This window comes from Penaeus japonicus, unplaced genomic scaffold, assembly GCF_977035675.1.
Source record: "Penaeus japonicus unplaced genomic scaffold, GWHDUDI00000001_assembly GWHDUDI00000040, whole genome shotgun sequence".
NCBI lineage: Eukaryota > Metazoa > Arthropoda > Malacostraca > Decapoda > Penaeidae > Penaeus > Penaeus japonicus.
In genome coordinates this window covers 19655189-19670188 of record NW_028234442.1, presented here as the reverse complement: position 1 = coordinate 19670188, position 15000 = coordinate 19655189, and the positions used below count along the sequence as shown (strand labels likewise).

The 15000-nt window shown below is 46.5% G+C and overlaps 1 protein-coding gene across 6 annotated transcripts in view; it reads right to left on the bottom strand.

The window, feature by feature from the left end:
• Positions 1-15000, bottom strand: part of LOC122250627 (uncharacterized) — a 79408-nt gene that overhangs the window by 35240 nt on the left and 29168 nt on the right. For all 6 annotated transcript variants that reach the window (XM_043012120.2, XM_086534004.1, XM_086534005.1 and 3 more), the window contains 3 exons: positions 6731-6817; positions 3394-3581; positions 1423-3282 (listed from right to left, as the gene is read on the bottom strand). In XM_043012120.2, coding sequence (XP_042868054.2) covers positions 1423-3282; positions 3394-3581; positions 6731-6813 — 2131 coding nt within the window. In that variant the 5' untranslated portion in view covers positions 6814-6817. The remainder of the gene's footprint in view (positions 1-1422; positions 3283-3393; positions 3582-6730; positions 6818-15000) is intronic.

Genomic DNA, 15000 nt, shown 5'->3' with positions numbered 1-15000 from the left:
GGAGTGTGTTTACAGGGAAGAAGGTCAACTTTTTTATTTGCACATTACAGAGGAGATGATCGCCGCACTCCGCTGTCTGCACTGCTGCCATAACTGGAAGAAGGAACACTTCAACCCGTTTAAGAGCAAGAGTGTACATAGGGGTTGGGTTTGTTTTATCTTAACTTCCATGACTGATCATTGAAACAATGGTACCCAAAATGAAAGCATTGATAAAAACAGCCTGTAAAGACAGTCATCATCAAGTGAGACTTGCATCAAACATAACCTGAAAATATCAAGCTGAATTTAAGAACAGCAGGAGGAAGATATGTTCACCAGATATAATAAATATGTTGAAATCTTACAGATCTTACAGTTTGCGTCTGCAATTGTCCTTATAACACGAACACTGGTTCACATATTTTCCATAATAAGAGGTAGAGAAACTGGTAAAACGAAGCGCTTTTCATGATTGTTTCTCGTCATCCTGATGAATGACTGCATAGTGTAAAAACTCTACCGTCTGAAATGACTGTTCAACTCATCTCTCGTGATATTTTCAACAAAAAAAATTAATACCTATAGATGATTGTTATATATGGATGCCCTCTTATTATGCACTTACACTTTTAACAACACCTTAACCTTACAAATAGAATTATGAAAGTATTTTTTTCAAAGGTCTGCAAAGCCAACACCAGGCCAATTGTATGCCTTCCACATTTTCCAACTACCAGCTCACAAAAAGCTCACATGTGAGCGTGGTTGTGAACACAGGAAAGGTTCTTCTGTGATACATTTGTTTCTAAGGTAACCATTCATAACCCCGACCAGAGCACTTTGGGGAGTTGGAGATGAAAGTCTCATCAAAATATTAATAAAAAAAAAACTTGGAATCTCATGTCTAGAGGTGATGAACATAGATACTGAAGGTTTACGTTTCCATCATTCATAGGAACACATTAGGAAAAGAATAAGGATGATTCATAAATTCAATTATAGCTTCTCGAACAGCCTACCACCACCAACTGCCCCAAAGTCCCATGTTTGGCTAATGTCTGGCTCGCCACTACCTTTGAGAAATAGAGGGAGGAAGAGGTAGAAAAAAATAAAGGAAAACAAAAAATACAGCAAGGAACTGTGAATACAAGGTGAAAGGATAAAAATGTAGAAAGGAAATGAACAAAATATATTCAGATCTTTGCCACAAGCCTCCTGAAATTATGATTTTCACAACTGACGTTACAAATCCACCACTGATCTAAAAATAAAAATAAAAAAGCGAGAAACGAAGGAAACGAAAAGGTGACCAAGGAAAGGGGAACAGCCAAGAAAGAAAGAAAGAAAGAAAGAAAGAAAGAAAGAAAGAAAGAAAGAAGGAAGGATGCGCAACGTCATGAAAGCAGCGCAGGTAGCGGCGAGTGTCTTCCTTCCACTTACGTCGTTTGGGCGAGATTAGCTTGACTCCTCCGGGCTTGTCGGCGTTGAGCGGCGACGACGACACGGACGACCTCACTCGCTTGTCGGGCTGCGGGGACGCCAACTCGTCCAGCGGCGACGGCCTCTTCAGCCCCCCGGCGGCCGTCAACGCGCTCCCCCCCGTTAGCCCCGCCCCCGTGACGACGCCCTTCTTCTCTGCCCCGGGCGGTTTCTTGCCGGCGACGCCCGGAAGCTTGGTGGGCTCGTCCAGAAGCCCCGTATTGCGGAAGCCCCGCGACTTGTAAGTCTTGACAGAGGGCTTCTTGGCCTCGTTGAGCTCCGAGTCGGCGGAGCCCAGCGCGTCCAAGAAGCTGGCTTGCTTCCGCGGGATCTTGGCCAGGCCGTCGACGCTGAGAGGCTTCACCTTCTCCAGCGTGGCCTTGTCCTCCGTCTCCTGCTTCTCCTTGTTCTTCCTGTCCTTCTCTTTCTCCTTCTCCCGGTTTCTCTCCTTCTCCCGTTCTTTTTCTTTATCTCTACTGCTGCTCTTCTTGTCTCTACTGCTGCTTTTACTACGGTCCTTGTCTCTCCTCTCCTTATCTTTATCTTTACTACTGCTACTGCTACTGCTACTTCTGTGTCTGTCTCTAGAGCTCCTTTCCCTCTCCGACTTGCTGCTGCTGCTGCTTTTTGAACTCCTACTTTTCTCTTTCTCTTTCTTTTTGTCTCTCTCCGCGTCCTTCGACTTTCTATCACGCTCTTTCTCTTTATCTCGACTACTTTTCTTTTCCTTGTCCTTATCTTTGTCTTTGGATTCGCTTTTGCTCTTGCTATCCACCATGTCTTTGCTCTCCGCGTCGAGCTTGGCATCGCTATCGCCACTTGCTCCGTTCACGTCTTTGTTGTCCTCTTTCACACTTTCCCCTTCGCCCTTCACTTTGTCTTCCCCTTCGCCCTTCGCAGCGTCACTGCCCTTCTCCTTCTCCTCCTCCTCCTCCTCCCCGTTAACTCCCTCGGCCTTGTGGTCCACTTTACTGGCCGGCTCGCCGCCCGCCTCCTCGGCTGCCGCGGACGGCTGCGTAGCGGCGGGCGTCGACGTGGTGGAGAGGCCTCCCGTAAAGGTCACGATGGTGTGCACTGTGGGTGTGGTCCCTGACGCGGCGACGCCCTCAGCACCGTTCGGCATGACGTCATTGGTCTCTGGAGAGGTAGTGGCTGTGCTGGCCACCCCGGCTTCGTCGGCGGCTGGGGTGGACAGCGAGGTAGTTGCGGTGGTGGTGGATGTGGCCGCGGCAGTGGCGGCAACGGCAGGCGCGGCCGCGCTTGAGGTAGTTGAGGCCGCTTCCGCCGAGGCCTTCTCGGCTTCCAGCGCCTTCCGCGCCTGTCGGGCTTTCTCCACCTCCTGTTTAATCACACTCAGGGGCTTGTTGTCATCGCTGTCGGTCGAGTCTTGGCTCAGGCGCTGCGACGACACCTTGGCCAGCACCTGCGAGCCACTGCGGATGGTGATGCGAATGGGCGTAGTGGGTGCGGGCGTTGTGTCGCTCTCCGTCGAGGCGTTGGACGACTCGTCCTGACAATCCAGGGAAGAGCTGGCGTCGCCGCCCTCGCCCAGCGACGACTCCCTAGAGCCAGCCTGGGGCGTCTGCGAGGGCCCGGACTCTCCTTTCTCCTCTTCCTCGGGGTCAGGCGAGGTCAGGTCGACCATCGGAGCGTCCTCTTGCTCGGGGGGCACCTCGGTGGCTTCCGTGGCGCCACCATTCTCTCTCTCGTCCTCCTCCCCGGCACAGGCGTTGCCCAGCCCGACGCCGGCCGCGGTCCCGTCCCCCTGCCGCACCACCTCCATCCACTTGTGCACCAGCTGCTTGGCCGTGTTCTGCACGTCTACCGAAGGCAAAACGAAACAACACAGTTAACAATTCGTTCAGAAAATCATTACACGAATATTCAAAAGAAAATGTTATCAAAGGTCCGGAGATCTAGGCCAGCCCTCACCTTCGCTGGGGCACTCCCGCGACAGCTCCTTCACCAGCTTGGGCGTGGTGGTCCTCTTGAGCCTCGTCACCGTCATCGGGGAGGTGTCCAGGAGCGTCAGCACCTGTCCGGCTAAGGGCCAATTCTTCGAGTTGACCGCCTCCTGCAGCCACGCGCCCACCAGCTCCCAGCCGCCTTCCTCGTAGAACCTGAAACGACGCCAAGGACAAAACGTCCTTCAGTTATGGGTGAACTCTGTATTTTTTCATTCATTCATTCATTCTAATTCTCTCTCTCTCTCTCTCTCTCTCTAAATGCAATTAACGCGTTTCGACATTAAAACATCATCCGAACTAAGATAATGAATCATATTTAAATCAGGAAAAAAAAAAAAAAAAAAAAAACGAGGAGTCAGTCACCCAACGCCCATGATATGGCGCTAGTTTCCTGCATAGTTAACACCGTCGCGACCTTGAATAATTCGAAATAACTAGACACTGTGTTCGCATTTATCCTTGGCTATATGTATACATCACTAACTATTCTCCTTTTTAGTTTGTATAATCTTTTTGAAGCATTTCTACTTGATTCTAATTCGGCAGAGGGCTTAGCTACATCTACGTGTACGTGAGACGATTCTCTTACTGAATTCATGTTCTCATTTACATAATAAGCTTTGTCATCCCTGCAACATGGCATGCAATGTATGGCGATGTTGGGGTTACTTAGCAGGTGGTATTTTCATTTTTTATTTTTATTTATTATTATTTTTTTTTTTACAAAATCGATTTTTTTCGACCAGATCAACTGGCAGTTCTAATACCAGCTGACCGTCTGCGATCTTTGTAGGGGGATGGGAGTGGGGGGGTCTCCTTCTTCCCCATGTGATGATCATTTACCGGGTTGAATGCAAGCGGAACTCTATACATTGCATGGAAGGAATATCATTACACAGCGTCGCATTGATGTTGATTATTCAAAAAACGTCAGTTATAGGTCTTACTTTGCAAAGTAATTCGTTCTTATCCATACCTTTTCCATATTCGCCACAGTGAACTTCGTAATGCGTGGCGCGCGCGCGTGTGTGTGTGTGTGTGTGTGTGTGTGTGTGTGTGTGTGTGTGTGTGTGTGTGTGTGTGTGTGTGTGTGTGTGTGTGTGTGTGTGTGTGTGTGTATGTGTGTGTGTATGTGCGTGTGTATGTGCGTGTGTGTGTATGTGTGTGTGTGTGTATGTATATGTGTATGTGTGTGTGTGTGTGTGTGTGTGTGTGTGTGTGTGTGTGTGTGTGTGTGTGTGTGTGTGTGTGTGTGTGTGTGTGTGTGTGTGTGTATGTGTGTGAGTGAGTGTGTGAGTATGCTTGTGTATGTGTATGTGTATGTATGTGTATGTATGTGCGTGTGTGCGCGCGTTTGCGTGAGCGTAAACGACATACACACACAACTAATCCCGTAGATGAATATAACGGGCCATACAGATCTTCCCCCGAACACATTATCTTCGAGTACCGCATAGCATATCCATCCATCAACCGCACCTACACATACAAGCATACACGAACAAATGCCACAGCAAATAATCCTAAAAAAAAGAGTGCTCATATCATGAACAGGTGAAAGTGTTTATCATCAGGGAACACATGTGAAACAAAGGTGCATAGATAATGAGAGCGCATTCATCATCAGCAGGTGGTGTATTCTGCCCACCTACACCCCTCCCCTCCCCTCCCCCCCTAATCCGAATCAAATACTCGAGGCATATCGACGAGAACGCCAGCTCCACCTACAGGAGAACCTACTCCTCAGTGGGCGAATGTTCTCTTTGTAATTACACCCACGAGGCCAAGTGTTTACGTGATATAATTATGCGAGATGGCGAATAATTACAGAGAGAGAGAGAGAGAGAGAGAGAGAGAGAGAGAGAGAGAGAGAGAGAGAGAGAGAGAGAGAGAGAGAGAGTGTATGTATGTGTGTGTGTGTGTGTGTGTGTGTGTGTGTGTGTGTGTGTGTGTGTGTGTGTGTGTGTGTGTGTGTGTGTGTGTGTGTGTGTGTGTGTGTGGTGTTGTATATATGATGTGGCAATACGTGTGATGTGGCAATAAATGTGATGTGACAATGTATTATGTGATGTGGCTACTCATATTCACCCCCTGAACATGCGTGTCCATTGCTTTTAAGATGCTCCTATGTGCACTCAGGATTACGTAAGTATGCGCGTGTAAAGACAGACATAACGACAAAAATTAAAGCAAAGAAACGTTTCCTAACGAACGTGCAGTCCTTGACCCCCCTACACAGACACAGACACAGACACAGACACACACACACACACACACACACACACACACAAATAAAATAAAAAATAAAAAAATAAAAAGATCCTCTAACATAAGCCTTCGAAAACACAACATGAGGAAAGCCAAGGATCAAAGCTACATATCTGCTACATGGAGGACGACACCTGAAGGAGTACTCAAAGGAGCAAGATCGCGACTCAACAGCAATGCAATGACTTAATTAAGGATCCCCAGTACACGTCTTAAAGGGGGTGTCGCCGCAGGTCCTATTTCCAAGGCGAATCGAGACTGCACGATCGCGGGTTGAATTTTGGCTCGTTTTTTTCCCCTTCAACTCGATAATTCACATGATGTTGAATGTGAATGTGAATTGCATAATGTGGATGTGGAAAAAAATGAAAATATTCGCGATCGTTCACCCACAGCTTCTACTCACGAAAGAAAACGGATACTCCATGAGGGGAAACTGCACTAAAATAATGATAGTGCGACAGAGCAAAATAACGTGAAAAAACATGAGCCAAGAGTGAGATTTGACCGATTATTCGTGACTATTCCCCAGACCTCATCTCGAAAATTTTAGTCTAATACTAATCTACTTTAAACGAGTGAAACTACTATCTATAACTTTCGTTACTATGGTAGTAATGCCTTCCTCCATCATTTAATTTCAATTATCACAACTTCAAGGCTACCTTGAATGCTGCTACTGCTACTACTACTACTACTATTACTACTACTACTACTACTACTACCACTGCTACTACTACTATTACTCCACCTACTACTACTTTTACTCCTAAAACCATGCCTACTGCTACACAAACTCCTCCTCAAAATCAATGTTACTAAAAATACAAATAAAGAAGGAAGACCTAGACTCAACAGCAAATTAATGTTGCAACAACAAGCAACACATTTACTACTACCACCTTTTTGATTTGTTAAGCCCTTCAGCTATCCTCCTCCCTGCTACAACTATTCTCATATAAACAACGAAAAAATGTCTAGGGGGGTAAGTGTGGGGGGGGAGGTAAGGTCAAGGGTTAAAGGTGCATACTCACGCGTCTAGAAATGGGACATCAGTTGCTTGCAAGATGTTCAGGTAGATGCACTTGCTCACCAACTTCTTGGAGTACTTAGCCATCAACCTGAAAGGAGGCAAACGTCAAACATTAGTCATCGTGGTGATTTCATACAAGGAATTCTTTCGAAAAGAGACGGAATAGAGGGCCAGGGAAGAAGAAGAGGAGGAGGAGAAAAAGAAGAGGAAGAGGAATGCAAAGAGGAGAGTTGAGGAGAGAAGAGAGGAAGAGGAATGCAAAGAGGAGAGTTGAGGAGAGGGGGAAGGAGAAAGGTAGAAAGGGAAAAAGACAGAAACAAAACAGGAAGGAGGAGGGAGAAGGGGGAGAGGGAGAGGGAGGGGGAGACAGACAGAGAGACAGAGAGACAGAGAGAGAGAGAGAGAGAGAGAGAGAGAGAGAGAGAGAGAGAGAGAGAGAGAGAGAGAGAGAGAGAGAGAGAGAGAGAGAGAGAGAGAGAGAGAGAGAGGAGAGTGAAAGAGAGAGGGAGAGGAGAGTGAAAGAGAGAGAGAGAGGAGAGTGAAAGAGAGAGAGAGAGAGGAGAGTGAAAGAGAGGAGAGGAGGAAGGGAGAGAGGGAAGGAGAGAGAGAGAGGGGGAGGGAGGAGAGAGAGAGAGAGGAGAAGAGGAAGAGGAGGAGGAGAGGGAGGAGAGGCAGAGTGAGAGAGAGGGGAGAGGGAGGGAGAGGGAGGGAGAGGGAGAGAGGCAGAGAGAGAGAGGGGAGAGTGAGAGAAAGAGGTAGAAAGAGGGGAGAGTGAGAGAGAGAAAGAAAAAGAGAAAGAGAAAGAGAGAAAGGGAGGGAGGGAGGGAGAACAAACGAAGGCAAAAACCGTGAACAGCAAAGAGCTGCTCTAGAAGTTAAAGATCACGCAATACAAAACGATGCTGTACAAGACATTCGAGGAAACGTCATTTCCGAACATGGCGGCGCAGCTTAATCTAAAAAAAGTATGGCAATACACATCCGTACCATTCGGGGTAAACGCAAGTGTGTTAACACTTGTAAACATGTGCTGTCAGGATGGTGGGAAAATGGTGGTGGTGGAGTGTGTGTGTGTGGGGTGGGGGGGGGGATATTGGGGGGGAGAGAAGGGGGCAGTGGAAAAGGAGCTGCATGAGAGGAGGATAAAAAATATTGAGGGAGGAAGAAGAGGAGAAAGAGGAGGGGACTGGGATAGAGGAAGAGGAGGGGGAAAGAAGACGGGAAGAGAATAGATGGAAGGAGTAGGGGGAGGGGGTAGAAAGGAAAAGGAGATAGAAAAAAAGAGGATGGAAAGAAGGGACGCATAAAAAAAAGGTGAAGGAAGAAAGCAATAAAAGAAAAAAAAAGGAAACGATGTAGACGGTGAAAGCATTTTGCAGTCCACACATGCATAATGTAGCATATACAATCAGTGTCCAAGCTCTGCCGGTACCACAAACCAATATATAAAGCAGTGGACAAAGTACACGTATATTATTTACGGATTTTATCGATCAGAATGTCGGTGCACAAAGGCTTAGGACCGGCAATGATTGCTACACACTTACACGCACAGGCACCGGCAGACAAGACCCTTTTGATATACGTTGAAAACAATGACAAACACACAGACACCCGAGAACACAGACACACATACACACACTATCCATATATCTGTCTCTGACGCATGCATGCACTCACACACCACTCTCATTCTCTCTCTCTCTCTCTCTCTCACACTCACACACACACACACACACACACAAATTCTCTTGCACCCCCCCCTCCTCCCCTCCCCTCTTTATGTGCGTTTATGTAAGCGCCTCGATTCTACATACAAAGCGAGAGTTCGTGTGTTGACGATGGTCATTATACTGTAACTCACAACTCCCCCCCCCACCCCCCACCCCAATGAACACGCTTACACAATCCTTATACAATGTCGTCTAGGCGCCGCGTATTGCGCAATCATCGGTTAATAAATTATATATATATAAAAATATCGCACGAACTGTATATAAATCAGCCACGACACAATCTAACCAATTTCCAGCCGTATCCACATATCCAATAACTACAGCAGAGGTATATTTACCTAATACCCTCCCCTCCTCCCCCCATCGAGCCGTATCCACATATCCAATATACACGACAGAGGTATCTTCACCTGATACCCCCCCTCCTCCCCCCATCGAGCCGTATCCACATATCCAATATACACGACAGAGGTATCTTCACCTGATACCCCCCCTCCTCCCCCCATCGAGCCGTATCCACATATATCCACGACAGAGGTATCTTCACCTGATACCCCCCCCCCCATCGAGCCGTATCCACATATCCAATATCCACGGCAGAGGTCTATCCTACGCCCCTCGCAGAGGTCAGTAGCCCTCCACAGACGGCCACAGGTTATGGCCGGCTGGCTCCCGGTGCGCCGTTCGTCGCCAGAGGTTGACGCCCTCGCCTCTCTGTTGAGTCCTGTCACATTGTACTTGCTTTGTTTTACTTGTTCGCTCGCTCTCTCTTTCAATTCTTTTCCTTCTTTCTTTCTCTCACTTTCTCTTCTCTCTTAAAATCTTCTCTTCAATTCTTATCCTCTTCTATCAGGACCGGGTTTCCCTATTTCTGGGACTGTCCCTCTTTGTATATAATCTATTTTGGTATACGTACTATCTTACATGGAGAGATAGAGGGAGGGAGAAGGAGAGAGGGAAGGAGGGAGAGATGGAGAGAGCCTTTTTCTGATACCCTTCTGATAACCTCCATAACACCCCCCATTCCCCTCCTCTTCGAATGCCTCTACATCACCCCTCACCCCCTCCTCACCTAATGCCCCTCGTCAACAAGGTAACACCCTATCTCAACCCATTCGCATAAATACACACGGTACTTTCCCCTCCTTTGTCATCCACTCACGACTGTAGCATCGTCTGGGTACATTCCTTCCCTGACATCGCTACCCTGATCTGACTGCCTATGAATGCTAATGCTTCTGAATCGCATTGCCTTGCAAGTGTTGCCAAACGTTGATGCAAGAGGCCTAACTGTACCATACGCACTACGCGAGAAATCACTCCGTGGCCAGGTTCTCTTGCGCCGGCCGTGTGTCAAGTAGAATTAAGACCGGAATTAGCTGCTATAATAACTGCAAATTCATTCATATTTTCATGGTCTGATCAACAAGCCCCTGCAGCGTGATTGGGCACTGCACACCCCAAACTTCTTGTAGAATTTACGACCGTGCACTGAACCGTACCTAGCCACCACAATTCCTTATCCCTTCAACAGGGACCGAAACACGATCACTTCTGCCCTTAGATCTAACAGGCAGCCAATACTCACAAGTCACATCATTCTACAAGCCTCTCATCCGATCACAAGACAGCGACTCGCACTTCTCGTAACAGCCGATGTACCGTCCAGATGCATCCTTACTGCTCAGCTTAGTGCCACTAGATGGAGTGATACGATAGTTTTACTTAGTTTTACGTTTCCGCGCCGGAAAAAAACACTAATCAGATCGACCCACCCCCACAATATACACTAGCTTTCTAGACAGCCAGGCCTCCCCAAATTCCATTAACTATACCGCCACCTAACGTCAAGACATACCCATCCATCCACAACACAAGTCCTTTAAAACTAGGACCCGTACGAGTACGCCTTCGCTAACAAGACACCAAGGCAATGCCTGCCCTCCTCCCAAAGCCAAGTGGGTAATGTCAGCCAACTCCAAGCGACGCCACTCAACAAGATAACTCCCCAACCTCAAATTAGCAAGCGAGGCCCGACGTCATCACATTTACAAACAATCACTGCCACCTCCCGCGTCGTCACGCCAACCTCCCAGTAGCTCTTCGTGTAGCACCCCACATGGCGCAACAATAGACACAGCCGCTGACGCTGTTATGCCAGTGTGCGTGACAGTTACGTCACTGCGGCATGGAATGCTCATGCTGGACACGATTCTTTTGATCGAATTATTCACTTTCTATACAGAAAACACACACAAACACATACATACATATACATATACATATACATATACATATACATAAACACACACACACACACACACAAAATCACAAAGACACACACAATTAAGACGTTCCTTCTACCTCAGAGGATTGCAATCAATAGCCATAATCATAACAACAATAACCTCAACAACAAAATCGTCATCACATCTGCCCTAATCCAGGTTCATCACAACCTGAGTCGGTTTCCTCGCTTGCAACACGTTTCATCGACGTCGTACCCTGGATCCTCAAACTCATAAGGACGCGCATAGTTGAGCGAACTTCTAAGGCGAGGCGGAAGTACACGGCAAAGCATTCGGAATATCTACGAGGAGAGGGAGATGGGAGATGGGAGATGGGAGATGGGAGAGGGAGTGAGTGAGTGAGTGAGTGAGAGAGAGAGAGAGAGAGAGAGAGAGAGAGAGAGAGAGAGAGAGAGAGAGAGAGAGAGAGAGAGAGAGAGAGAGAGAGAGAGAGAGAGAGAGAGAGAGAGAGAGAGAGAGAGAGAGAGAGAGAGAGAGAGAGAAGAGAGAGAGAGAGAGAGAGAGAAGAGAGAGAGAGAGAGAGAGAGAGAGAGAGAGAGAGAGAGAGAGAGAGAGAGAGAGAAAGAGAGAGAAAGAGAAAGAGAAAGAGAAAGAGAAAGAGAGAGAGAGAGAGAGAAAGAGAGAGAGAGAGAAAGGTGTGTGTGGGGGGGGGGGAGAGAATGAATACACCATAGACTCTCTCTCTCTCTCTCACCAATCTGGATCCTACCCGCTGAATGGGCAAAGGACCCTCCTATCACAATAATACACCTCGTATACACTCGAATACTAACAGCCGGCATCTCTGGTAAACGGGATAGCTAAACGCCGGATGCTGTGCTGACAAAGAGAGGGGTAGAGAGGGATAGAGGGCGAGGAAGGGAGATTGGGCGTGAGGGAGGGGGAGGGGGATTAAGAGGAGGAGGAGGAGGAGGAGGAGGAGGAGGAGGAGGAGGAGGAGGAGGAGGAGGGGGAGGAGGAGGAGGAGGAGGAGGAGGAGGAGGAGGAGGAGGAGGAGGAGGAGGGGGAGGGTGATTAGGAGGAGGAGGAGGAGGAGGAGGAGGAGGGGGAGGGGGATTAGGAGGAGGAGGAGGAGGAGGAGGGGGAGGGTGATTAGGAGGAGGAGGAGGAGGAGGAGGAGGAGGAGGAGGAGGAGGAGGAGGAGGAGGAGGGGGAGGGTGATTAGGAGGAGGAGGAGGAGGAGGAGGAGGAGGGGGAGGGTGATTAGGAGGAGGAGGAGGAGGAGGTGGGGGAGGGTGATTAGGAGGAGGAGGAGGAGGAGGAGGGGAATTAGGAGAAGGAGGAGGGGGATTAGGAGGAGGAGGAGGAATAGAGGGAAGGGGTAGGTGTGCGAGAGATGGATAGACAGATAGAAAGACAGATAAGGGCTAGGGTAGAGGGAGGTGTAAAGATGGATAGAGAAGGAGAGACAACAGGTAGTGAGCGGAAGGGAAGGGGGGGGGGGAAGAGAAACAAAGGTTTACCTTTTTATTTGGAAAAAGAATCCTCAGGACAAGACAGATCTAATCTAATCTAATTTAATACTTTTTTAGGCGATGTGCAAGACTGAATAAAGATATACTTAATTAAGAACTATTAACGTTATCAATATCATTTAAATATATAGAAGTAAAATAGTCCCTTTTATACATTAAACGGCTTCATGCAACTTTCAGCCGAATTCACAAATTGCCACTTGACCGCATTATCAATTAAGAGAAGGCCAACGGTGTACCTACTCATCATTTTGATCCGCTGGTTTTCAATATTCTCAACTGCTGTTTACACAATAGTTGACTTTGGTGAAGGGTTGGCTGTGCTAATGAAAAGTCTCAAAATAGAAGTAAAAAAAAAAAAAAAAAAAAAAAAAAAATATATATATATATATATATATATATATATATATATATGTTGGCAACATCTAGTTTTGCAATGCTATACAGTCAATTATACCAATTATGAAAAGAACGCTAAAGAGAAAATGGAGAAGAGGACAAAGAAGAATCAAAATCAGAGGAAAAGAACCACATAAATGGGTCCTAAACGTTTGTGCTTCGGCTAGTAACCTCGAGAGCGCAGTAAAACGTTTCTGAATTCCACAGCATATTTGAAAACCTTTTCAAAAAATCAAAAGGAACACCCGTGCTCTTTTTCCCTTCCTCATCCGCACGGAGTAACCCCCCCCCCCCTGCCCCCCAACCTCTCATGCTCTCGCCCCCCCCCCCCCCCAACCTCTCAATACTCTCGCAACTCTAACTCTAGGCCAGACTTCTAGACAATTACACCTGTTCCGTGCGAAAGAGCAGTACGACTCACGATGCACAAGCCGCGACGTCGACCTCGCTAGCACGCCGATAAGAACCGATACGTTATCTGGCATCATACCGACGCGCTCCTCGGCGATAATTGTGGTAGAGACGTCGATAATGGAATACCAATCACATCAACCAATCACATCAACCTCTCTCAGCCCCGCGCTCCTCTCTCTCTCTCTCTCTCTCTCTCTCTCTCTCTCTCTCTCTCTCTCTCTCTCTCTCTCTCTCTCTCTCTCTCTCTCTCTCTCTCTCTCCGGGGTCAATTAGCAAGAGAGTGTAATTGCAAGGAGAAAGGAAGAGAACTCAAACGGTGCTCCTTTTGAGAGAAATGGCTTTTTTTTTTTTTTTTTTTATTCATCTGGCTTCTCTGTCACGGATTCTCTTTTTTCTTTCTCTCCAATTATGCGCTTTCTGTCTCTTAAAAAAGAAAAAAAAAAAGAAAAGAAAAAGAATACAAGAAAAAAAATATATATACGGTAGAATAATTTACCAATGGGAGTGCTTTCACATACTCTCCGTTCGTCGCCTTCCTGTTGCAGAAATGCGATTCTTATCATCCGACATGCAAAAACCAACCTCTCGATCAATATAAACCTCTATGGGGAACTAAATATAATTTCCATCCATAAAGTCACCAGGGAAACTAAAAAAAAAACTGTCGGTAACCACTTCTTGCTCTTGCCTTTTTCCCATCTTCTTTTCTTAAACAAGACTCCGTATCCTAGCTACCAAACCGTCAATTCGATATTCAGAAAATGGGTCATTTCTAAATATCAAGTCAACATGTATGCTATATGCGTACATACATAAACACTTACATACTTACACATATACACACTCCTATACACTAACATGTATGTGGGCACATTTACATTTACTCAACCAGAAACACACACACACACACACACACACACACACACACACACACACACACACACACACACACACACACACACACACACTCTCTCTCTCTCTCTCTCCCTTGATCCTTCTCTCGTTGCTCATTTCCTACTGATGCAATAGAACTTTTCCATGTGCAAAGAAAAAAAAATCACACAATCCGAGTGATGTTGCACCGATGTCCCATCACCTGCAACAAAAAGAGAGCATTTTTCTACTTTCTTCAGTGATCAAAGAGCTATTGTCGTCTATTATAAAAAGCATTTCTCGTCTTTCCTCCATTGTTGACAGTAACTTTTCGCGTCTCTTCACCATCAATTGCAGAGCAACTTCTCGCGTCTCTTCAACACCAATGAAAAAACAACTTTTCGCGTCTCTTCACCATCAATTGCAGAGCATCTTTCCATGTCCTTCCTCCATCAATTTTGCAGAGTATCTCCCACGTATTTTTCTCCATTGATTAATAAAAATCAAGTCATTCCTCCATTAAACAAAGAGCTATTTCCTTCTCTTCTTTCCCTCGAACGAACGGGCATTTCCATCTCTTTCCTGCATAAGTCGAAGAGAATTTATCCGAAGTGACCGAGCGCCTCTACCGGGTATCCGGGTGCCGTAAGAGGAAGCCGGATCGAAGGAAGAAGAGAAGGAAGAAGAGGAGGAAGATGGAGAAGAAACAGAAGGGGAAAAAGTGAAAAACGGGGAAAACGTGAAAAACGGGCAAAAAACACAAGGATTATGAAAAAAAAACAAGAACAAAAACAAAACAAAGAAGAAATAATAGGAGGAAATAAACGACAAAAAATAATATAATAAGATACAACATATAAACAGGGAATAAGAACACAAGAGAACAAGACAACATATAAAAATACATAGAAAAATAAGGAAGAAAAGATGGTGAAAGAACATATACAAACATATATGCACATCATATATGCGTAATAGACATATGCCTGTCATGTATGTGTATGTATGTATGTGTGTGTGTGTGTGTGTGTGTGTGTGTGTGTGTGTGTGTGTGTGTGTGTGTGT